Source organism: Papio anubis, chromosome 14, assembly GCF_008728515.1.
Source record: "Papio anubis isolate 15944 chromosome 14, Panubis1.0, whole genome shotgun sequence".
Lineage (NCBI taxonomy): Eukaryota > Metazoa > Chordata > Mammalia > Primates > Cercopithecidae > Papio > Papio anubis.
In genome coordinates this window covers 9,963,750-9,989,659 of record NC_044989.1, presented here as the reverse complement: position 1 = coordinate 9,989,659, position 25,910 = coordinate 9,963,750, and the positions used below count along the sequence as shown (strand labels likewise).

At 49.7% G+C, this 25,910-nt stretch overlaps 1 protein-coding gene and 1 non-coding gene across 4 annotated transcripts in view; one reads left to right on the top strand and one right to left on the bottom strand.

Annotated features, from left to right (window-relative positions):
* Positions 1-1,211: 1,211 nt before the first annotated feature.
* RRM2 (ribonucleotide reductase regulatory subunit M2) overlaps positions 1,212-25,910 on the bottom strand; it is a 35,662-nt gene continuing 10,963 nt past the window's right edge. The window contains exons 10-13 of one of the 3 annotated variants that reach the window (XM_021924567.2): positions 16,018-16,117; positions 15,595-15,715; positions 3,819-3,869; positions 1,212-2,423 (exon numbers count right to left, since the gene is read on the bottom strand). In XM_021924567.2, the coding sequence (XP_021780259.2) occupies positions 16,085-16,117 (33 nt within the window). In that variant the 3' untranslated portion in view covers positions 1,212-2,423; positions 3,819-3,869; positions 15,595-15,715; positions 16,018-16,084. The remainder of the gene's footprint in view (positions 2,424-3,818; positions 3,870-15,594; positions 15,716-16,017; positions 16,118-25,910) is intronic. The other 2 variants (XM_021924568.2, XM_021924569.2) reach the window with 2 other exon arrangements.
* On the top strand, positions 2,288-2,422 carry LOC116270426. The gene has a single exon (XR_004178463.1). It is a non-coding gene; the product is annotated as a small nucleolar RNA SNORA2/SNORA34 family (small nucleolar RNA).

Genomic DNA, 25,910 nt, shown 5'->3' with positions numbered 1-25,910 from the left:
TTTACCTGTCAGCTGATGCAACTCAGAAACCTCACTGCCGTGCCGGAACCAGCACACATAGGAGCTTGCAAGGAAGACTCACATTAGCCAAGTTTACATGGCTGATGTATAAACCAGGAGCCATTTTTTTCATTAATAATGAGCAACTCAGCTGTGACAAGCATTGGACTACTTTCTCCCAGAGATGCAGTCCTCCCTTCATCTGCCACCCCAGGCCTCTTTCTGGGCAGAGTCATAAAGCCCCTGGGTGTCCCAAGGTGCCAGGCACAGTGCTGTCACCTGGCCCCCACATGGGTCTCTTCTTCCGCTCCCTGCAATGGTGTGGGCTGTCCTGACCCTTCATGATGCTAAAGCTCAGACTACATCCCTTGTCCCTGCTGCCAAGGGACATGGCCTTTTCCCTTTTCACTTCTCTTCCATTGAAGTCCCTCGCACTGGACCTTTGGGAAGATCCAAGTATAAGAAATGGGCTGAGCTCAGAAACCCCCTTCCTCCAACACGTTACCATTGATTCCAGCATCTGAAACGTTCCTCTGGCTGGGCACTGTGGCTGGAGCCTATAATCCCATCACTTCGGGAGGCCAAGGGGAGGCAGAAGGATCACTTGAGCCTGGTTGTTCAAAACCAGCCTGGCAGCACAGCGAAACCCTGTCTCTGCCAAAAAATACAAAAGGTAGCTGGGTGTGGTGGCGTGGGCCTGTAATCCCAGGTACTCAGGAGGCTGAGGTAGGAGGACGGCTTGAGTCCAGGAGGTAGACGTTACAGTGAGCTGAGGTTGCACCACTGCACTCCCGCCTAGGTGACAGAGTGAGACCCTGTCCCAATCAGTCAATCAATCAAGCAAGCAGTCCTTCACATGTTGTCAAAACTCAATAAGTAGGGAATGAAGGAATAATGAACATGGCCTAGCTTTCGCACCTCTGTTCTCTCTTGCTGCAAGTGAGAACTTTCCTAGGAGGCGAACAAACCCTGGTGTGCTGTTCCCAGCTCCCCAGATGACTGGAGACACCGCTGGGCCCCCACTGAGGACCCCACTGCCCAGGCCTGCCCCTTCCCCTGCTCACAGCATTCAGTGAGTGCCCTGATAGGTCTAACAGGCCTGGGAGCTGTTTCTTCTTTAAGACTGTAGATATCTCTGATCCATTATAGCAAGCTTGTCCAACCCGTAGCCCAGAATGGCTTTGAATGCAGCCCAACACAAATTTACAAACTTTCTTAAAACATTGAGTTTGTGATTTTTCACTGTTTCTAACTCATCAGCTATCATTAGTGTTATTGTATTTTATGTGTGACACAAGCCAATTCTTCTTCCAATGTGGCCAAGGAAAGCCAAAAGACTGGACACCCCTGCCTTATAGGCTAACTGAAAAGTGAGCTCTGAGAGCAGTTAGAGCCCCAAGGTCTAGAGGGGCTTACTGGGGTGCCAGCAGGGTTCTTCCTGTACACTCGGGCAGACTCAGGCCAGAGAAACCCAGTCCTCAGGAGAGCAGTGTGGGCTGGCGGGCTCTGGAGTCAGACATCCCGCTCTGGAAGATGGCCTGAGTGGCTGTGCACCCAGTGCACAAGCTCTTTGGGCGGTAGCCTCCTTATCCTTAAAGGAGAACCAATGTTGTTGTGAGAATTTGATGGTACAATTTCACCTCGCTGGGGGTACAGGGGAGCCAGGTAACCCTGACTCAGCGCTGCTTTCCAGTGAGGGGACGCAGCTCTGGGCGAACGCTTTGCCACTGTTCTGCAGGAAATCCGAGCTGGAGAGCGCTGGAAGTGGAGGGCCGGTGTCTCCCAGGTCAGGCCCAGTGGCTCATGGGTCTGCAGCTGATGATGATCAAATGAAGATCAGAGGCATTTAGGCAGAAAGGAGGCATTCTGGACTGGAACAGAAGAGGGGAAGGAATCAGAGGATGGAGAAGAGACCCAGAACGCCTCAGTAATGCGGAGTGGGAGACCAGATACCCACCCCACCCCTCATTTCACAGTAACGAAGCCAGGGCCTGGCAGTGCGGCCAGAGCTGGCGACACCTCAGTCTAATTCCAGGCCCATGTCCCCTCCACTCCTCCCTCCGGGCTGCCCCCTGGCTCACCAGCTAGATGGATGAATGAGCAGGGTACCTTCTGTCCACAGCAAAAGGGCACAGAGAGAAAACCCAGAGGAGGGAGTCTCATGTAGCCAGGTGGAAATTAACAATAATACTCGGATGTACAAAATACTTATTTATTTCTCTGCAATTTATCTAATCATTTTCACAAGACTCCATGAATGTAAACTTGCTAATTAAAGAAACCCCATTAGGCTCTGAATCAAGACTAGTGTTTTGCTGTAGCTGTTGGTTTCAAACAGGATCCAAGAGTGATGTCTTCCTTGTGGTCTGTTCGCTGCTCAGTATCCCAGTGTGAGTGGCCAATTCAGTTGGAAGCAACATGGTCTTGAATATAAAGCCATTGTTTTTTTTACAGAGCAATTTAACTATGTTAGGCTTAAGAATTAGGAACTTACAGGCCGGGCACAGTGGCTCGCACCTGTAATCCCAGCACTTTGGGAGGCTGAGGCAGGCTGATCACCTGAGGTTGGGAGTTGAAGACCAGCCTGGCCAACATGGAGAAACCCCGTCTCTACTAAAAATACAAAATTAGCCGGGCATGGTGGCGCACGCCTGTAATCCAGCTACTCGGGAGGCTGAGGCAGGAGAATCGCTTGAACCCGGGAGGCGGAGGTTGCCGTGAGCCGAGATCAAGCCATAGTACTCCAGCCTGGGCAACAAGAGTGAAACTCAGTCTCAAAAAAAAAAAAAAAAAAAAAAAAAAAAATCAGGGACTTACTCTGTGGAGATAGGGACTTAACCAAAATAATATTTATTAGCCACTCAGAGGAACTTGGTCCTCCTTTCTTCCCACCTCCCTTCCCCCCTCAAGATCACTTGCTTGCTTTGTGACTGTTAGGATATTGACCAAGCAATCTCATACTGCCTGGCATTTTTTTTTTGAGTTCCCACTCTGCTTCAGGCTGCAGGTGCGTGTGATGCCACCTACCACTGTAACCTCTAAGTGCCCACCTCCCACCCTGCCACCACCACCAGGTTCAAGCGACCTCCTGCCTCAGCTCCCTGGGCAGCTGGGACTACAGATGTACACCACCACACCCAGCCACTTTTTGTATTTTATAGAGGCAGGTTCTATGTTGGCCAGGCTGGTCTAGAACTCCTGACCTCAAGTGATCTGCCTGCCTAGGACTCCCAAAATGCTGGGATTATAGGCATGAGCCACCGTGCCCAGCCTGCCTGGCAATATTTAATTTTAATTCATATTATTGGTCCATACTTCAGTTCATCCCTGGGGAACTTAGGTGTTGACTACAGCTAACTAACCCCAGAGGGAATATGCTTTTTTAAAAATACTCTTTAACTGTGGTAAAACACACGTAACCCAATTTACTGTTTTAACCATTTTTAAGTGTGCCATTCAATGGTATTACGAATATTCACAATGTTGATGCAACCATCAACACTTTATTTTCCAGAGCTTTTCCACCAGCCAAACAGAAACTCTACCTGTTCAAGAGCACCACTCCCTTCTCCCCTCCCCAGTCCCTGCTATTCTGCTGTCCTATTTTCCATCTCTATACATTTTCCTGGGAATTTGCTTTTTTAAGCCACTATACCGGTCTGTGTTTTATACTTGGCAGCAAGAAAAAGTTCTCAGTGCTTTTGGGTCTTGTCTTATTTGTTGGACATTCTGGTAAAATCATTTTTGGATTAAAGGTAGGCAAGGGGTGAGGGAGGGAACAGAGAAGCGCTGTGAGGCTTGCTGAGAACTATGCCAACCTTAGCTTACGGTTTCCCTTGGTATTGCTGATGGCTTTTCCTTTTTTTTCCCTAGAAAAGAAAAAAAAAGAAACCTCAGCCCATGGGGCCTTGTATAATAGCTTGACACAGCAGAGGAGCTGGTGGGTCCTCCCTCTCCTCCCAGAAACCGGCTCAAAGAGAATAGAAAAATAAGCCCCAATCTCCAACCTCATACCATATACAAAAATTAACTAAAAATGCAGCATAGACCTAAATGTAAAACTACGAAGTACCTAGAAGAAAACATCTTTGTATCGTAGAGTCGAAAGAGATCTTTTTTTGGAGACAGGGCCTCACTCTGTTACCCAGGCTGGAGTGCAGTGGCACGAGCTTGGCTCACTGCAACCTCTGCCTCCTGGGTTCAAGTGATTCTCCTTCCTCAGCCTCCTGAGTAGCTGGGACTACAGGCGCGTGCCAGCACACCCGGCTAATTTTTGTATTTTTAGTAGAGACAGGATTTCACCATGTTGGCTAGGCTGGTCTCAAACTCATGACCTCAAGTGATTCACCTACTTCGGCCTCCCAAAGTGCTGGGATTACAGGCGTGAGCCACTGTGCCCGGTCCTTTGATCCCTTCATTCATCAATACCTACATTGTTTCCAAATCGTGGCTAATGTGAATAATGCTGCAATTCACACAAGAGTGCAGCTATCTTCACGAGGTGGTGATATCATTTCCTTTGGTCAGTCATATGGTAGTTCTATTTTTTTATTTATTTAGAAACCTCCATACTGCTTTCCATAATGGCTGTACCAATCGACACCCCCACCAACAGTGTCCAAGAGTTCCCGTTTCACCACAGGAAAAGATCTCTTAAGAATAGTACACAGGCACCAGATGTGGTGGCTCTTGCCTGGAAACCCAGCACTTTGGGAGGCTAGGGCAGGCGAATCACCTGAGGTGAAGAGTTTGAGACCAGCCTGGCCAACACGGTGAAACCGAGTCTCTACTAAAAATGCAAAAATTAACCACGCATGCTTGCGGGCGCCTGTAATCCCACCTACTTGGGAGGCTGAGGCGGGAGAATTGCTTGAACCTGGGAAGCTGAAGCTGCAGTGAGCCAAGATCGCACCACTGCGCTCCAGCCTGGGTGACAGAGCAAGACTCTGTCTCAAAAAATAAAAAGTTAAGCTGGGCATGGTGGATCACGCCTGTAATCCCAGCACTTTGAGAGGCCAAGGCGGGCGGATCACAAGGTCAGGAGATCGAGACCATCCTGGCTAACACGGTGAAACCCCGTCTCTACTAAAAATATTTAAAAAATTAGCCGTGCGTGGTGGCAGGCACCTGTAGTCCCAGCTACTTGGGAGGCAGTCCCAGCTACTCGGCAGGCTGAGACAGGAGAATGGCGTGAAGCCAGGAGGCGGAGCTTGCAGTGAGCCGAGATCGTGCCACTGTACTTGAACCTGGGTGACACAGCGAGACTCCGTCTCAAAAATAAAATAAAATAAATAAATAAAAATTAATAAATTAAAAATAAAAAAAGAATAGTACACAGAAAACATAAACTATAAAAAAAAACAGTAAATTGGACTTCATAAAAATTAAAAGACTTTTAGTTTTCAAAAGACACTGAATAAAATGAAAAAGAGGGGCACAGACTGGAGAAAATATTTACAAGTCATATATCTGATAAAAGACATGTAGCTAGAATAAAGAGCTGTTATAACCTAATATATAACACAACTCGGTATTTTAAAATGGGCAAAGGATTTGGACAATTCACCAAAGATGGTGTACATATAAAAAATAAGTACATTAAAAAAGTCTCATGCCATTTGTTATTGGTGAAATGTACATGAAAACCCCAAGGCTATAAACTAGACACGCACTTGGAGGACTAAAATGTAAAAGATGGGCCATGCCAAGTGTTGGCAAGGGTATGAAGCAACTGGGACTCTCGTTGCTCTCATGTGCTCAGAGGCATGTAAAGCAGTGTGGTCACTTTGAAGAGCAGTTTGGTCACTTCTTAAAAAGTGAAACCTACTATGTGACCCAGTCATTCTGTTTCTATGCATTTATTCAACAGGAATGGGGCCAGGTGTGGTGGCTCACGCCTGTAATCCCAGCACTTTCGGAGGCCAAGGCAAGCAGATCACGAGATCAGGAGTTCGAGACCAGCCTGGCCATCAGAGTGAAACCCCATCTCTACTACAAATACAAAAAAAATTAGCTGGGCATGGTGGTAGGCACCTGTAGTCCCAGCTACTTGGAAGGCTGAAGCAGAAGAATCGCTTGAACACGGGAGGCGGAGGCGGCAGTGAGCCAAGATCGCACCACTGCACTCCAGCCTGGGTGACAGAGCAAGACTCTGTCAAAAAAAAAAAAAAGGAGGAATCAAAGAGGAATCAAAGCTAGTGTCCAAAAGAGACTTCCACGTGGAGACTGGCAGCAACTTGATTCATCACAGCCAAAAGCTGGAAACAGCCCCAATGTCTATCACCGGGTGAATGGATGAATAAATATGGCACAGCCATACAATGCAATGCAATACAGCAATAAGAAGGAATGAACCACTGTTATATACAACTGATGGACTTCAAAATAATTATGCTAGGCCAGGCATGGTGGCTCATGCCTGTAATCCCAGCACTTTGGGAGGCCAAGGTGGGTGGATCACCTGAGGTCAGGGGTTTGAGACCAGCCTGGCCAACATGGTGAAACCCCATCTCTACTAAAAATACAAAAAATTAGTCCGGCGTGGTAGCAGGCGCCTGTAGTCCCAGTTACTCGGGAGGCTGAGGCAGGAGAGTTGCTTGAACCCAGGAGGCGGAGGTTGCAGTGAGCTGAGATCACGCCATTGTACTTTAGCCTGGGCGACAAGAGCAAAACTCCATTTCAAAAGAAAAAAAAATATATGCTAAGTGAGAGAAACCACATCAAAAAAAAAAAAAAAAAAACTGTAGGATTCTATTTACATAAAACTCTAGAAAATGAAAACTCTAACGATGGAAAGCAGGTCAGAGTTTGTCTGAGAATGGGAGTGGAGGTAAGAAATAGCACGAGGAAGCTGTGGAGGGTGACAGGATGTCCAGTGGCTGGTGGTCGTGACAGTTGCATGGGTGTATACGTATGTCAGAACTTATTAATAACACAATCAATAGGTGCAGTTTATTGTATGTCAATTATACACGAATAAAGCTGGGAAAAAAAAAAAGAAATCGTCCCACAGTAACAAGGACAAAGAGAAACAAAACGCAAACGTCATCTTTTTTTTTGTTTTTGAGGCAGAGTCTCACTGTGCCACCAGGCTGGAGTGCAGTGGCACAATCTCGGCTCACTGCAACCTCTGCCTCCCGGGTTCAAGCAATTGTCCTGCCTCAGCCTCCCCAGTAGCTGCAATTACAGGCATGCGCCACCACACCCGGCTAATTTTTGTGTTTTTAGTAGAGACGGGGTTTCACCATGTTGGCTAGACTGCTCTCGAACTCCTGGGCTAAAGCAATCCACCTGCCTTGTCCTCTGAAAGTGCTGGGATTACAGGCATGAGCCACCACACCTGGCTAAACTCCATTTCCAGTGAAAACAGAAGAGAGATGAAACCCAAACTAGAAACAAGTCAGAGGGTTGCCCAGGGCAGGAAACACCATACAGATGTTTGGGAAGAAGCTGTGAGAAGGGATCACACTGCCCACCAACCAATGTCCCTTATCTGCACAAGCAGGAGTGGGGCCCGTGATCTCATGACAGCGGCATTTGAGATACAGGTAAGCTTGGAACCAAGAAGCAGAAGCAGCGGATCAGACACAGACAATCACACAGACAAGCCACACTTGCAGGCAACAAAGAGGAATCACCAGACTGCCCGTGAGCAGCCCTACAACTGCACATGGCACTGGATGTAGGGAAAGTTCTCGCTGCTTCTCCCACACAAACCTCTGGCAAATAGACGGTTGAAGAAAAACTCACCTTGCCCAAAGATGAAAAACAAAAAAGCAAAGAGCGCAGCATCAACAGGAAGACACTGTAAGAATTAAAAAATAAAAATGAGAAAAGGAACAGGAAAAACAAGTGGCAAGTGAAAGCTCACGAGTAAAAACGTTGCCATAGAACAGATAAAATTGCCAGCAAACTTTTCGCTGTAAATTAAACAACAACAAAAATTAATAAAGCAGGGCTGGGCGCAGTGGCTCACACCTGTAATCCCAGCACGTTGGGAGGCTGAAGCGGGCGGATCACCTGAGGTCAGGAGTTCGAGACCAGCCTGACCAACATGGCAAAACATCATCTCTACTAAAAATACCAAAATTAGCCGGGCGTGGTGGCGCAAGCCTATAATCCCAGCTACTTGGGAGGCTGAGGCAGGAAAATCGCTTGATCCCAGGAGGTGGAGTTCCAGTGATCTGAGATCCTACCACTGTACTCCAGCCCAAGCAACAGAGTAAGACTCCATCTCAAAAAAAACAAAAAACAAAAAAAAAAAAAAAACACACAAGAAATTAATACAGCAATCATCTCCAGAAAGCAAGCACACAAAACAGATATGAGAGCTCAGGGGGAACATGAAACCGGAGCTGACAGAACTGGAGAAAGAAGGAAAAACATCACATCTTCAAAGTCATGACGAAATGGAAAGCTGTGCAGAGGAGCACCAAATATTGCTCAAAATACAATCAAGACACTGAGAACAAGACTGAGGAAAGTGAGCAAAAGGAAATGAAAATGGACGGTGTAAAGAGATTACAGAGAAAATTACAGATTTGGAAGATCTGCAAAGGACCCATCATATATCCCAGAATAGAAAACTGAAATAAGGGAACATAAATATTTAAAGATATCATTCAAGAAAATTTTCCTGAAATAAAAGAAGATAAATCTACAAACCAAAAGGGCACACCATGTCTTGGGGAAAATGACAAAAATCTGTCAATAACAAGGTAATTTCTATGAAACTAACTAGACATAAAATATAAAAGAAAGGGGGAAGAAGCTAACTAGAAAAGACTTTGGACAGTCAAGTGAAAATATCAATTCATAAAGGGTAACAAAATAGAAGTTAGACTCAGACTTTCCCACAATGACATTTGACTCTAGAGACAGAAGTGATGCCTGCGAAGTTCTCAAGGAAAGAAAGTGTGGTCTAAGAATTTTATGTCCTGGAAAGCTGTCAAACACAAAGACTAGAAACCTTTTTGAACTTGCAATAACTCAGTAATTTTTTTTCATTTAGTCCCTTTTGATGAAACTACTGGAGAAAGAATTTCAGCAAATCAAGAGAAAAATAGGAAAACTTCAGCAAGGGAACTGACAGTGAGCAGTGACTCTACCTATAGGGCCAATGTGAGTGAGGATTAAGGACATATATAAATATAAATTCTGAAATTAGAAATGATACATTAAAAATTGAGAAGAAAAGAAAGAAAGAAGGAGAGAGTTGTTAGTATCTGATTTCTTTTTTTTTTTTTTGAGTCAGAGTCTCACTCTGTTGCCCAGGCTGGAGTGCAGTGGCACGATCTTGGCTCACAGCAACCTCCACCTCCCGGGTTCAAGTGATTCTCCTGCCTTAGCCTCCGTGGTAGCTGAGCATACAGGCGCCCACCATCACGCCTGGCTAACTTTGTATTTTTAGTAGAGACGGGTTTTCGCCATGTTGGCCAGACTGGTCTCGAACTCCTGACCTCAAGTGATCCACCCGCCTCAGCCTCCCAAAGTGCTGGGATTACAGGCGGGAACCACCAGGCCCGGTCTAAGTCTCTGATTTCTTTATCTTTCTTATGGGGGAGGGGGCAAGAATAAGAAAAAGGTAGCATAGAGATATAAGTATATTTTAAAGACAAACACTAAGAAATACAATGTAAAATTAGATGGCAAAAAAGGAGAAGGGGTAAGAGAAAACACACACTTTTCATAAGTGCTTTTAGTAGGAAACATACTGTTGAAAAAGGAATTCAAGGCAAGTGCAAAGGCTCACACCTGTAGTCTCAGCACTTTGGAAGGCCAAGGTGGGTGGATAGTTTAAGCCCAGGAGTTTGAGAAACTTACCTCTAGCCGGGCGTGGTGGCTCACGCCTGTAATCCCAGCACTTTGGAAGGTTGAGGTGGGCAGATTTGCTTGTTGCCTGGGCAACAGGGCGAAACCCATCTCTAGAAAAAAACACAAAAATGAGCTGGGTGTGGTGGTGTACGCCTGTAATTCCTGCTACTCAGATGAGGTGGGAGGATCACTTGAGCCCAGGTTGAGGCTGCAGTGAGCTATGACTGTGCCACTGTACTCCTGCCTGGGCAACAAAATGAGATTCTGTCTCAAAAACAAAACAAAACAAAAAACCCTTATCTTTAAATAAAGAAACTAAGCTGGGCGCGGTGGCTCACGCCTATAATCCCAGCGCTTTGGGAGGCTGAGGTGGACAGATCACGAGGTCAAGAGATCAAGACCATCCTGGCCAACATAGTGAAACCTCGTGTCTACAAAAAATACAAAAATTAGCTGGGCGTGGTGGTGCATATCTGTAGTCCCAGTTACTCAGGAGGTTGAGGCAGGAGAATCGCTTGAACCCAGAAGACAGAGGTTGCAGTGAGCCAAGATCACGCCACTGCACTCCAGCCTGTCGACAGAGCAAGACTCCATCTCGAAAAAATAAGTAAGTAAAAATAAATAAAGAAACTAAATTATACATCTAAAACAGGAAGTTAGAAAGGAAACAAACCTTTAAAAAGTAGATAGAAAGAATACACAAAAAGTGAAAATTAATGGATTAGAAAATGAACATGCAGGCATTTCCTCCCTACCTGTGTACACTTTCCAGTTTCCCCATGCTCAAAACGGGGGCAAGGCTGGGGGTCTCTGTCCCTGCACTGCCCTCTCCTCTCCCTACCCTTCCCGGGGCTTACCAGGCACCCCCTCAAGGCCTGATGCATCCCCAACCCATCTCAGCTCTCCTGCGCCCCTCCAAGCATGGCCCACCTGCGTGGCAGGGGCAGAGAGGACACTCAGCATTGCCCAGTGCAAGGGGGCTAGCAGCCCCCAGAAGACAACCTGTCCATGCAACAGCTGAATGGATGGACCAGCAGGTGGCAGGTGGGGACAGAGGGCAGACACAGGGCCACTCATACCCCTCCCCTATTCCCCAGAGCAGAGGTGCCCCACCCTAGCTGCACGTGAGAATTACCAGGGAGCTTGAAAAATGCCAGATCTCTAAGTTCCTTCCCCATACACTGATTGAATCAGTTCATGTCTCTCCACGTTGGTCATCTGGTTCCAAAAAGCAAGGTGCACTGGGGAAAGAGGCAGCCCAGGGCATGGAAAAGAGAGGGGGCTCTGGAGCCACCGTTTGGAGTTGGAGCCCTGTCTCTGCCTCTCGCTGGCTGTGTGATCTCAGGCTGGCACCTTAACCTCCCTGAGCCTCAAGGTCGCCATCCATAAGATATGCTTCCCTCCCAGAAGGGGCTAGGGATGGGTGATTGTACATGTAAATGCTTCCGCTGGTGCAGGGTGCCCAGGAGGAGTGTGAGAAGGAGGGCTGTCATGGTTCCCCTGAGGCCACCTCTGACTCCTGGCAGGTAGGCTAGGCTCCAGGACCACCTGCCCCCTCTGGGGAGTTCAGATGTGAGCGAGACCCAGGGCGGTGGGGGCAGCCTTGGATCCACAGACCCAGCTTCGGAGGCTATTCTGGTTCCAATTCAGAATCCCTGGCTCCTGACTCAATGGGCTTTGTCCCAGAGATGTAATTTCTATTTTGATTCCATGTGACATTTAATGAAATGGCTTTCAGACACCACACAGTGACTGAGTTATGAAACCACAGCTTCTGCATCCTCAACACGCCTCACGATGACAGGACCCCTCTTGTTGCTTCGGAAGCTGCCCCAAGTCTCTTGAGGCCTGGGGCCCAGGACCACTGAGGTGGGGTCTTCACTGCGAAGTCCCTGGGGTCTGCCCCAGACCCACTGTCTGGCACCCGCGTCTTGTCCTAGCTGGACTCACAGCAGCCTCTGCCTGGGTTCCCGCCTCAGTCTCCCTCTTGCCAATCCAGTGCTGTTCTAACTGCAGATCAAAAATATTCAGGGAGACAGGAAGCCAATGCAGAGGATTGCAAACAGCATTGTTCGAAGAACAAATGAGCCGGAATAGAAGCAGAACAGAACACGCCAGAACGAGCTGCACATGGCAAGAGCGACTGCAGCTCACAAGCCTGGGCTGTGAGTGTGCACACTGGGTCTCTATGTACGGGAATTTGAGGAAGTTTGAATGACATGGCTCTAACCCACCACCGTGCCACTCCCCAGTTACAACTTTCGGGATGGACTTCAGACCCCTCAGTATGGCACTGAAAAACCCCTCCATACCTGGCCCCTTTCTGCCCACCCACCTGGTCCACAGCCAACTCCAACCACACTGAGCCACTGGGTTCTGCAAACTCTGCCAGCAGCTCCCATACCCGCCCAGAATGCAAGAGCCTCCCTCCTCTCTCCAGGCCTCCTTCCCTCCCTCCCTCCCCTCCAACAGCTTCCACTCTCCCACACACTCTTACCGATCCTTCACCCTTCAAGGGAAGGGCCACCTCCTCTTTGCTGTCTCTCTGATTCCCCAGCAGCCTTGGGGGCTCCCGGTCCAGTGCTCATGCTACATGGTGCACACTTTGCATAACACGGACAGCCCCGCCAGCCGGTGGGCTCATTGTTTTCATGCTTCCCCGCCCTTCCCCCAGTGGCCAGCTGGGACTTCCCTCGAAGGGCTGGCTGAGCCCCTTGGTGCTCAATGTCGTACCATGTACTGACAGCAAGTGCAGGCTAACACGGGGGCCTCTCCCAGGTGACCCTCTCCACATGCGGGACCTCTTCCAAGTGACCCTCTCCACATGCTGACCCTCCCTGGGTGAAGATGACCTCCTAGATTCTATAGAAGCAAAGATATAAATATTTCTAGAGCCCTTCCGTTCAAAAGGAAGTAGAAGCCCTACAATTTCTCAACAACTTGGCTATTAAAAATAGGAACTCCACCTACACGCCGGAACAGTTTGTTGGCGTGGAAGGGCCAGAATCGTGAGGTCACACATGTGTTCGGGACTGAGAAAGCTGCTGGGTCCAAAAGCTGAGCACTGTAAGAAGGCAGGCAGCTGTCTGCAGCTGGTGCTACAGCCCTGAGGCCCCAGAAATCTCTAGAACCACAGGGATGCCAAATGGTACTCTGCCAAGAGTTTTATAAAACTCACTTCCCCACCACATCATGTGAACATCTGCACAGCACAGGTTCCAAAGGAAATTGAAAAAGAAATAAATCGTGCATTAGCAAGCAGATCTGAGACCTCGTCTCTGACCTTGGAAGAGTGTGAGGAGATGCCTCAGACTCCGGCTCCTGCTGCCGCCTCCTCCCACTCCCAGTCCTCAGAACAGAGCCCCAGACCCGGCCCTGAGCTGGGGTCCCCTAAGGATTCAGTCTTCCGCGTTCATTTCCTGGCCCTCAACGCCTGAAGCTCCATCCTTCCGCCACTCCTTTGGGTTACAGGAGAATCCCCAACAGGCACTCTGCATGAACAGTGACGGCAAAGCGGACATGCATTCTGTCAGCATCCACAGTCACTCCAGAGACAGCCTGGGTGGAGACGGGGGAGGAGGAAGAAGGGGAAGAAAGTGGGCAGAAGGGCCAAGCGCGATGACTCATGCCTGTAATCCCAGCACTTTGGAAGGCCGAGGCAGGCGGATCACAAAGTCAAGAGATCAAGACCATCCTGGCCAATATGGTGAAACCCTTTTTCTACTGAAAATACAAACATTAGCTGAGCATGGTGGTGCACACGTGTAGTCCCAGCTACTCGAGAGGCTGAGGCAAGAGAATTGTTTGAACCCAGGAGGTGGAGGTTGCAGTGAGTCAAGATGGCGCCTGGCGACAGAGTGAGACTCCATCTCAAAAAAAAAAAAAAGGCCGGGAGTGGTGGCTCACGCCTGTAATCCCAGCACTTTGGGAGGCCTAGGTGGGCAGATCACGAGGTCAGGAGATCGAGACCATCCTGGCCAACATGGTGAAACCCTGTCTCTACTAAAAATACAAAAATTAGCTGAGCATGGTGGTGTATGCCTGTAGTCCCAGCTACTCGAGAGGCTGAGGCAGGAGAATTGCTTGAACCCAGGAGGCGGAGGTTGCAGTGAGTCAAGATCGCACCACCGCACCGCCTGGCTACAGAGCGAGACTCCGTCTCAAAAAAAAAAAAAAAAATGGCCGGGTGTGGTGGCTCACACCTGTAATCCCAACACTTTAGGAGGCCGAGGTGGGTGGATCACGAGGTCAGGAGATTGAGACCATCCTGGCTAACACGGTGAAACCCTGTCTCTACTAAAATACAAAAAATTAGCCGGGCATGGTGGTGGATGCCTGTAGTCCCAGCTACTCAGGGGGCTGAGGCAGGAGAATGGCGTGAACCCGGGAGGTGGAGCTTGCAGTGAGCTGAGATTGCACCACTGCCCTCCAGCCTGGGTGACAGAGTGAGACCCCAAATAAAAAAAAATTAAAATTAAAAAAAACAGTGGACAGAGGTAGCGAGCCCCACTGATGACCCCCACTCTGGGGGCCAGGGGCTCCAGTCATGATCGCAACCAGCCTCCCCCAGTGCAACCTGCTTATTACCGTGTCAGACACAACAGCTTCCCCTGTGGGCAGGTCACTCACTCGCTCATTCATTCAACAACACTGAGAGTGCCCGGTCAGGTGCTGGCTGAGCACACTGGGGGACATGGACCCCATCCCTGCCCTCAGGGCACTCACAGCTGGAACAAGGCATCAGAAAAGTGTACGATTCTGTACACTTTGGATAGTATGAAAAAGAGAAGTGGTAAACACTTGGGGCCATGAGGGCTCCCAGGAGGCCCCTAATCCGGCCTCACTAGGTCTGAGGAGGTTCCTAGGGAAAGTGACCTCTAAGTTGAGACCTGAAGGATCAGGAGCGGGTGGGCAGGGACAAAGTCTAGGCTCAGGGAACAGTCTGTGTGAAGGCAGGAGGCTAGAGGATGTGGTGTTTAAGAAGCTCAGGCTCGGGCCAGGCGCGGTGGCTCACGCCTGTAATCCCAGCACCTTGGGAGGCCGAGGTGGGTGGATCACGACAAGGTCAGGAGATCGAGACCATCCTGGCTAACACAGTGAAACCCCGTCTCTACTAAAAATACAAAAAATTAGCCGGGCATGGTGGCGGGCGCCTGTAGTCCCACCTACTCGAGAAGCTGAAGCAGGAGAATGGTGTGAACCCGGGAGGCGGAGCTTGCAGTGAGCCGAGATCACCCCACTGCCCTCCAGCCTGGGCGACAGAGCGAGACTCTGTCTCAAAACAAACAAAAAAAGGAAGCTCAGACTCAGGAAGGTTCAAGGCAGAGGTGAATGGGGAGCCTACAGGCACCTGGGCTCAGGCAGGGCCGAGAGCTGCGGTGAGGGGAGAGGCTTATGCAACACAGCCACATCGTCTGAGGTGCTGCCCATTCCAGATGCTATGTGTGCAAAGGACTGGGGGAGGGTGAAGGTGGGGTGGGGGGTCTGGCCATGGTGGGGGCCTGAGCCCTGGAGGGATATGGCTGTGCTGAGGACTGGAATGGGAGGGGGATCACAGGACCGTGCTGTCTGGGCCATGGGACGAGGGACATGGGAGGGCGAAGGCTCCCCCGCCTGACCACACATAGAACGGCAGAGGCTGGCAGTGCCTGGATTTCTGACCTGGCAGGGGTGCGTGGGGGCACTGTTCACTGAGCTGGGGAACAGCAGGTGACAGGCCCCCCAAACCACCTCCACAGCGGCCCCTCTTCCCCCACCGTGCGAGTTGCCATCATTTCTCACCTGAAAGCTGCGACTGCCTCTCGCTTCCACTGGCGAACCCCGAGTAACAGCTGACACGCAGGAGCAGGGGTTTCCCTTTCAAGATGTAAGGCTGGTCAGACCTTCCCGAGCTTCTCATCGCCTTAAAAATGAAATCCAGACTCTTCACCTGGGTCTGCAGACCTGCCATGTACACACCCCACCCCACTGACCCGGTTCCATCTCCCACCCCTCACTCTGCTCTGACCGGTCACAGACGTGCCTGCCGCAGGGCCTTTGCGCTTGCTCACCCTCCGCCTGAAACACGCTTTCCTCCCCTAACCACGTGGTCGATCCCCACATCCTCTGGTTCCTCTCGTCTCCCCACATGAAAGAGCACAGGGCAAAGCCCACCCCTTCCTCCCTGCTTTCCTTGTCTTCAGAGCTTGTCACCGTCTGACTTACTGCACACTGGGTAGGTGATTGGTCTCCGTCTCCCCCACTGGCATGCTGTCTCCCCGAGGGCCTGGACTCATCTGCTTTGCACTTCACGGTCTCCCAGCACCTGCAGCAGTGCATACAGGAGGGCTCAGTCACTGCATGCTGGAGCAAGCGCCTCCCAGCCCTGGCCCCAGGGCCATGACCACCTCCTGGTGCTGTTTCCCGTGCTTGGAACAGAATCCCACCCTCACCTGCTCTTTCCTTCCCAAGAACAGGTCGAGGTCTCTCGCCCTCCTTCCTGCCTCCCCCCTTCCCAGACCTAATCACACCCTCCTCCGTGTGATCCTGGAATTCTTAAGCACACGCACTCTTGACTCCAAGACCAAACACCAGGCCTCCTCCATTCCAGCACAACCACAGATAATAGCCACTGTCCACCACCGTGTGCCCAGGCCTCTGCTGACAGTGACCGAGGATGCAGAAGCAGAAGATGCACGCCCACGAGCACTGGCAGTCTCCCTGGAGAGGGCACACTAAACATGGGGACAGCATCTTAGCACAGCACGAGATGCGTGTCAGTGAGCATAGCTAGGTGGCACCAACTTCCTGAAGCTCAGAGTGAGACACAGGGCTAGAGGGGAGGGATGGAGGGAAGATGGGATGGGAGGTGCCAGTTTTGCCACCCGCAGACTTAACCCGAGTCCCAGAGCATACAACTGGTTAACAGCAGAGCTGGGCCTGGCTGGATCCATTGGGTTCCACACCAGAGGTTTCTGAACTCAGAATGGCCCCCATTGGCCGAACCCTTTGGACAGAAGCAACTGACTCCCACTTCTCCACGAAATCCCAAGCTCCTGAGCAACTTTCAGAGGCTACAGCACAATAGTGAGCAGACACGCAACTCACACGGGCCCTGCACATGACAGCAACATGGGCGAGACGCAGCCCCAGCTGCCAGCTCACAGGAGCGAGGGCCGCCAGCCTCCACATGCCCGGGGCACCTCCTCCTAACCCTGGTCCAGAGCTCGGGGTCCCTCTCCCTAAAGCCCGCCTGAGACCCGGAACGGCCTTCTGCCTGGGTGGCTGCTTCCCCTGGTGGCTGCGAGTGATCAACACTTATTATAAGAACATTACAGGAAAATTTAAACAGAAAAATAGAATAGAAAGAAAAACTGCTCTTACTCCCAACCCGCCCCCTAAGATACCTGTTCATTTCTCCACGTGGGACACCTTCTTCTCTATCCATACGTACACATTTTTATGACAGCATAACCACAGTGTACCATAATTTTACGTTGTGCTATTTTACCGTTTTCCTGTAAACAGCTTTCCTTGTGTTTAAATGTGATCTGAGTATTTCTCATCTAGAGTGACTGGTTAGCACTCCATTAATAACCGGCTCTCTGAGAGGGCACCCCGCTCGCTCAGCCACCACCAATGCCAACCACTACTTTCCCATCAGCTCCACTACGGAGCCCTCAGGAACAAGGTCAGGCCTTACTCAGAGCTCAAGTATTTTCTGTAAAGACAGAGATAGAAAATACAGACCGCAGCAGCTATTCTAGTCTCTTATCCATGGCGAAGGCAGCCACAGACCATACGTAAACAAACAAGTGTGGCTGCGCCCCAACGAAGCTATTTATGGGCTTTGAAATTTGAATTTCATAGAATCTTCATGCAATACGAAATGTTCTTTCGATTTTTTTTTCTTTTTCTTTTTTTTTTTTTTTTTTTAGAGACAGAGTCTCACTCTGTCGCCCAGGCTGGAGTGCAGTGGCGCAGTCTCAGCTCACTGCAAGCTCCACCTCCTGGGTTCACACCATTCTCCTGCCTCAGCCTCCTGAGTAGCTGGGACTACAGGCACCCACCACCACGCCCAGCTAATTTTTGTATTTTTAGTAGAGACAGGGTTTCACCATGTTAGCCAGGACGGTCTCGATCTCCTGACCTCAAGATCCGCCCACCTCAGCTTCCCAAAGTGCTGGGATTACAGGCTTGAGCCACCGCACCTGGCCATTCTTTTGATTTTTAAAACACATTCCTAGCTCCTGGTGTGTACAAAACCAGGCAGCGAACCAGATCCGACCCACAGGCTGTTTCCTGACCCCTGCTCCATTAACATTGGAGGATTCAGGGGTGGAGGAAGGAAAGTCCTAGAAAGGAGTGAAGGAAGAGGGCGGAAGCTGAGGAAGCAAAGGAAGGCCCAACAGACCACTCTCTGTGTTCCAGAAAGTTCTAGGACTTGCTTCCAATTCCCAAGGGGCCTGGGACACTCCAGCTCTCTGAAACTCCCTGAACAGAGCAAAACCGAAGGCTGAGACCATAGAGATGGCTCAGCACCTCATTTTCCTGATGGAGGGGAAGGGTCACCAAGACAGATGGGGGAAGAACAGACTCCAAATTCACTAACTATCCCCTCATGTGCCCCCACCAAGGTAGTGATCCCAGCCTTTGACACCCCCACTTCTAGTCAGCTTGTCACCAGCTCACAGTGGCAAAAGTCCCCTTCCAGACAATGCCCCACAAATCTCTTTTTAATGCCAAGTGGCCTAAAATGCCAGAAAAGATCCTTTTGAAATGTAAATCAAACTTCTCTCTGCGAGGCAGACCCATCCTCTGCTGCCCCTGGCATTCTAAATGATCTCTTAGAAATAAGAGCCAGTGCCTTTGCCAATAATAACTTCTACTTTAGAAGTGCCAGATCAAACCCAGAGAAAGTGGCTCAGTGGCTGCCCAGGGCTGAGGCAGTAGACGGGAGACAGGGAGTGACTAAAGGACACAAGCTCTCTTTTTGGGGTGGGCAAGATGTTCAACTGTGGCGATGACTGCCCATACCTGTGAATATACAGACCCCTGAACCATACCCTTTATTTTTTTTGAATCAGAGTCTCGCTCTGTCACCCAGGCTGGAGTGCAATGGCACAATCTCTACTCATTACAACTGCCGCCTCCCGGGTTCAGGCAATTCTCCTGCCTCAGTCTCCCAAGTAGCTGGGATTACAGGTGCCCACCACCACGTCCAGCTAATTTTCGTATTCTTAGTAGAGACAGGGTTTCACCATATTGGCCAGGCTGGTCTCAAATTCCTGACCTCAAACGATCCGCCCACCTTGGCCTCCCAAAGTGTTGGGATTACAGGCGTGAGCCACCACACCTGGCCAAGAGCCATACTGTTTAGATGGGCAAACTGAATGGTATGTGAAAAAGTTGCTTATGAAAGCATGCCAGGCGCTTCACTCATCTAAAATCTCACAAGCCTGTTGAACCTGGATTACAAATCCTAGTTCATGATGTGGAAACTGAGGCTGGGAGCAGTGATGTAACGTCCCCAACTGTTTCATAGCAGTGAGACTGGCTCCAAGGGCAGTCAATTTTTCAAAAGGGAGGTGACAGGTGGAGTGGCCTGTAATCCCAACATTTTGGGAGGCCGATACGGGCAGATCACTTGAGGTCAGGAGTTCGAGACCAGCCCAGCCAACATGGTGAAACTCTGTCTCTACTAAAAATACAGAATTAACCAGGCGTGGTGGCACATGCCTGTCATCCCAGCTACTCAGGAGGCTGAGGCAGGAGAATCGCTTGAACCTGGGAGGCAGAGGTTGCGGAGAGCTGAGATTGCACCATTGCACTCCAGCCTGGGCAACAAAGGCGAAACTCCATCTCAAAAAAAAAAAAAAAAATTAGCCGGGTGTGGTGGCAGGAGTCTGTAATCCCAGCTGCTCAGGAGGCTGAGGCATGAGAATCACTTGAACCCGGGAGGCAGAGGTTGCAGTGAGCCGAGATCACGTCACTGCACTCCAACCTGGGCGTAGCAGCGAGACTCCATCTCAAAAACAAAACAAAACAAAGAGGGAGGTGATGGTTCCTAAAGTCAGCCCTTTGCTGCAATGGCCCCTGCACTAACAGGACCTGGAAGTGCCCTTCAGTACCACTGGGACCCACATCAGTCCAGGGGAAGGCCAGAGCAGCTGCAGGACCTATTCCCAGTCTTCCAAAGCAAATCCCATCTCGTCCTGGCAGCCCTTCTGGAGGAGAGGCTGGACCCCCTGAAGTAGAGGAGAGGGAAGACTCGGGCTCAGGGAAAACCTCACCCAGGCAGCTGCTGCCCCAGGGCTTTCTGGAAACTGAGACCTCCCTGTTTTCCACCTCCAAGGGAAGCTACTGCTTCCCACTCACCCCATTCCTAAGCATGGGGCTCCATTTGGGCATGAGTACCTGTCCCTGGACTTGCCTTTGTGGCCATAAGCTACCTTTCTAGCATGGCACCCAGAGCGTCCCAGGTAGAAGCAAACTGAAAGTGGCCCTCACTCGTGATGCACAGACAGTAAGAGAGCCCCTAGTCCCATCTGGACAGGATCCCCACAGCCACGGTGACAAGGGGCAAAGCAGAGCTCACCCTCCCCCACTACCAGTGCAATGACCAGGGAGGAAGGGCAGGATGAGGGTAGGCATGACCAAACCCTTCCACGTGGCTCACTGGCCAGCTGGTGGTTTCAGGAGCCATTCCTTGGGCAGACCAGCATGGGGCTGGCAGGTGCCTGCTCTCCCATCAAGAGGGGCACATGCAGTGAGGGGACGAATGTAGACAAGTTCGTGGTTTTTGTGCAGGCCAGTCCTCTGTGAGGCACATGGCCTCCCTGAGCCTCCCGGCCATATCTGTAAAATGGGGGCGGTCATCTCTGCCCCATGGTGGCTGTGCAGATCAACTGAATTCTGTTGGGGTGGAACTGACTGCATGTGGCAGGAAAATCAACATTATCCTATCAGGAATGTATTGACTTACTTCTGTGAAACATCTGGGATGTGGACTTCAGGATTTGCTAGACTCAGAAAATGAATGTCATGAGGCTTCAGGTCTACCCTCATGGGTTCAACAGTCCCAAACCCCTGGCCTCTCTTCTATGCCCCCCACCCCCAGAGTAAAAGCCTTAAAGTGTGGCTCATGGGGTTCTGGTTGTACGGAGACTAGAATCCCAGTGGCTATGGCCAGGGAATTTGTTTTTAAGAGTGGGTCTTGCTCTGTTGCCCAGGCTAGAGTGCAGTGGTGCAAGCATGGCTCACTGCAGCCTCTGCCTCCTGGGTTCCCGTGATCCTCCTGCCTCAGCCTCTTAAGTAGCTGGGACTTACAGATGCATGTCACCACACATGGCTAATTTTTTTTTTTTTTTTTTTTGAGATGGAGTCTTGCTCTGTCGCCCATTCTGGAGTGCAGTGGTGCAATCTCGGCTCACTGCAAGCTCTGCCTCCTGGGTTCACACCATTCTCCGGCCTCAGCCTCCTGAGTAGCTGGGACTACAGACGCCCGCCACCACGCCTGACTAATTTTTTTGTATTTTTAGCAGACGGGGTTTCACCGTGTTAACCAGGATGGTCTCGATCTCCTGACCTCGTGATCTGCCCGTCTCGGCCTCCCAAAGTGCTAGGATTATAGGCGTGAGCCACCATGCCTGGCCCACATGGCTAATTTTTTAAAATTTCTCTATAGAGATAGGGTCTCCTTATGTTGCCTAGGCTGGTCTTGAAATCCTGGCCTCAAGCAAGGGATTCCCGCCTTGGCCTCCCAGTGTTGACATTACAGGCACTAGCCACCACACCCAGCTACCCACACCTCTGATAAAGGGCAACAGGGGGTCAAGCAGTGGCCTCTAGGCAAGAACGTGCCTTTTTAAGGCCACATCCACACCCGACAAAGATTCCATCTTGCCAAAGCTTGGAAGGACAGCACCCTACATGGCGGAGACCCACCCACACCCAGGAAGGCTCAGCCTGCACCAGACTAGGAGGCCCCAGGATCTCCATCGCAGCATGTGCTGCAAACCTGTCTTGTCTTTTCACCTGGTATCATCTGGGCCTCAACCCCTCTGCCCTTTGCTGAGATGCCAGTGTGGCCACGTTGCATAATCCAAACCATCCACTTGTGAGCAGTCATTTGACCACACCCTACCCCATCCAGGCTTGGCCCAGCCCTGCACTTTGGTGGTGCTGTCTGGACACAGGAAGACGGAACATCTTCTCACATCTGGTAGGAATGTGAGCTCTCAAGCAATTGCCAGTAGAGCCATGAAGATTCTCGGCAATTGGCATAAAAGCAAACCCAGGGACCGTGTCTAGGGCCAGAGGACAATGAATAAAAAACACATGACTAAAGAGAATATGGCAGCACCAAGACAATACCCCGCTTCATCACTCTGAGCCTGAGCCCAGGACTCATCAGTCCCTGGGGAGGCAGGGCTGAGGTCACACCCAAACACTGCAGAGACCATGGTGCTTGGTGCAGTTATTACCATCGTGTGTTCCCAGAGGAACAATTCTTTAAGCCAATAACTTCTATCTCTAAGGGGCTTTTTGCTTTAAAGTCTTTTTCCTATAGTAATTGTTTACTCTTAAGTGTTTAGTTTGGCAATTGTTTATGGCTAGAATTTGAGTCTGAAGAGTTTTAACTTAGTTTATTTACATCTACTGTGCTTTTATGTCTACCATTTTATTTTGTGCTTTCCATTGACTTGCTCTCTGCTGCACCCCTAACCCTTTCCGCCTTCTACTAAACCCATCAAGCTTTAACCCCCCTGCAACACATCCCACACCCGCACGCATGCCACTCCCTGACCAGGGCCCCCACTTTGGAATGCCTCCAGTGGTCACCTTTAAACTTTAAACTGTATCTCCAAAGCCTAATAGTACAAAGACCTTAGTATTCGTTATCCCTCTGCAGTGTCCATTATTCTAGTTCCATTTGAGTTTGGTCTCACTGTTGCTCAGGCTGGACTCAAGTGATGCTCCCACCTCAGCCTTGTGAGTAGCTGGGATCACGGGCAGGCACCATGATACCCAGCTTCCTTGTGATTCTATCAATTCACTGTGGACCAACCAATTTCTCTGCTCATCACCATCCTTTCTTTTGGCTCAATTCCTTAGGAATTATTTTGTTTTGGGGATGTGAATGGTAAAACCTTGGCATGAGAATGTATCTTACTTCTTTCTGAATAATAATTTCATCCAATGATTCCCTCAGCATTGAAGATATGATTTCATAATCTTTTGGCTTCTGTTGAAACCTTCGTTTAATGGTTGTTCTTTCTGTTCATGTTCTGCAGCTTCATTCAAATGAGCCTAGGAATGAATGTGTCTTTGCTTCTCATGTGTGATTCCTAGTGGACTTCCTAAGCCCAAGGATGAGTCCATTCTGGAAAGTCACCAGTCATTACCTCCTCAAACACTGCGTGTCCACTATCTCCATGCTTTCTTCCATCTACTTTAGAATAATTCCCTTAGATACATCCCTTCCAACTCACAAGTCCACTCTTCAGCTATGTCTAATCTTACTAAGCTGTGTTGAAAGAGCTCTAAGAGCCTGAACTCTAGTAGTTATGCTGTATCCCATTCTACCTGAATCCAAAAATCTATTTCTTCACCATACCGTTTTTTTTTTTTTTTCTTTTATCTGTTGTGTTATCTGAGTTCCTAATTTAGGATTGTGAACCCGACCTGTGAGAATCCTGTGCGACCAGGCTAGGGATCAATACTGGGGATTAATTTATCTTCGAGTAGTTCCTAGACCACAAATTTGTATGAAGGTTTTTATTTTTAAGAATCCAGAAGGATTAAAACTTTCATCCTCCCCACTGTGCCAATGGGGTTTTTGTCTAGTTCCTGTGACACTGGGGCACCTAGCTTTATGCCGAGGTTTTTGTCCCAACTCCTCCCCTGGTTTAGATCAACTTCTCCCTCCAAATCCAATTGCATGTCAGCCCCTGCCTGTTTAATTTCTCTAAGGGACTAACAACCACTCTGAAGGTTGCTACAAGCTCCGGGGCCTCCATGTTCACTTTCTTTGTTCCCAAAAGAGGTCATTCTCCTTTCCCAGGAGGTGATTACCTATTTACCGTTTTGGTTTTTTGTTTTTGAGACGGAATTTCACTCTTGTCACCCAGGCTGGAATGCAATCTCAGCTCACCACAACCTCCGCTTCCCAGGTTCAAGCGATTCTCCTGCCTCAACCTCTGGAGTAGACGGGATTACAGGCACACGCCACCACGCCTGGCTAATTTTTCTATTTTTAGTAGAGATGGGATTTCACCATGTTGGCCAGGCTGGTCTCAAACTCCTGACCTCAGGTGATCCGCCCGACTCAGCCTCCCAAAGTGCTAGGATTACAGGCGTGAGCCACCATGCCTGGCCCACCTATTTAACTTTTTACTGTGCTATTTATCATGGGCAGGTGTTTGAAGCAGGAGTTTGGTTCCTTAGTCCACCATCTTGCTGGAGCCACTCGTCTCTAGAGCCAAGGCTAAGGTGAACATGACTATTGAACCTTAAGCAGCAATGAGTTTAGCTATTCTCATGATTTAAAAAAAAAAAAAAATCCTGATGTGACATATTCCCTCCAGGGAATGGCAGGGAGACACCACTGATGTGTTCCCTTCTGTGTCCAGACAGACACCAGGAGGGTAGCCCCTCTACACTCAGGGACTGTTGGAAGAGGCCAGGCCACACAGTCCAGTTGCAGCCACTCACGGATGAGGGGCTGGGCCTGTGCCTGTCTTGCTAAGAGAAGTTAAACCATTATCAGGATCTCCAGACCAACACTGGCAGGGCCACTGATCCTCAAAACACAGCCAGTTAGCTCCCTGGCCAGGTGACAGTTAAGAACACCCATCTGGTTCCTCCTTTGCAGGACAAAATCCTCAGGTCAGAGGCCACAGCAGTACCAGGTGAAGGGAGGTTTGTTTTTGCAGGTCTGCTCTTAGCAGCCAGGCCTGGCCACTGCAGCTGGGCAGGGCCCTGAATGTGCACACGCAATGAAGTGTAACTCTTACGCAGCATGTCTAGAACACACCAGAAAACACATCTAGATAATGCTAAAGCTCAGCAGGGCTGCCTTTTCCACAAGTGAGATCCAGACTTTAGTAGCTTTTAAAAGCCCCAGGTGATTATAATTCACACCCAGGACTGAAGTCCACTGGTTTGAACTTTATGTTAGGAGTCTATCCCACCCGATCTCAAATGTCTGAGATCTCCCATTAAGATTACAGGGTCCCTGGTTTACCCCCAGACTGATTCAGTAGGTCTGGGGGTGAGGCCAGGGAGGATGCATCTAATGAGTACCCAGGGCAATTGACTCAGCAGCCTGCCCACTCAACTCTCTGCAGGCCCTCCTTGGGCAGCATGGGAGACACGTTCTATAGAGCATGGCAGCTGGCATGGGGCCAGGGGGAGCAGAACAGGACTGTAGGCCACCCACAGGGAGGCTGTCCCAGTAGCTGGTCATCTTCTTGAAGTCTGGCTGCCCTGAACTTCTACAATAGGCCTGGTGCCAACCTGACATTACAAATCAAATGACCTTCACTGAATGCTTTTAGATGTAAAGGCAAAGCTCTCTACTAGGTTCCTCTGGGACACAGAACACACTTTTACCCAAGATACCATCCACCCCAAAATACTTCAGTTCCAATTAGTTTATTTCCCCATGTACCAGTCACTTAAATACCTGATCCTTGGAGGCCTTATGCTTAGAAATATAGAGACAGATAAAAAACCTGTGCCCTCAAAGACAATTTTCTCTTACGAGCAGCACGGGAAGGAATCTTCATGAGAACACAGGAATTGGAAGCAGCACCTCAAACACTAGTCCCAGTCTCCTCCACCAAGGAAACATCATCTCCCCCATGAGGCCTCTCCCAATCACTCCCACCCACCTTAGAATTCTCTGCTGCCCCATCACTGCCCAACACTTCAGATCTACTCATCTATCAGTTTTCCTCTCTAAGAGTAAACCCAAGCTGCAGAGGGAGGGGCCTCCCATCTGGCTCAGTGCCCCACCTTCCTGAATTAAAATGCAGGTGGAAAACGGCACCTGACAAGAGAACTGCTCTCTTCTCACTGAATGGCGGTGGCATGAGGTACAAGGATTAATAATT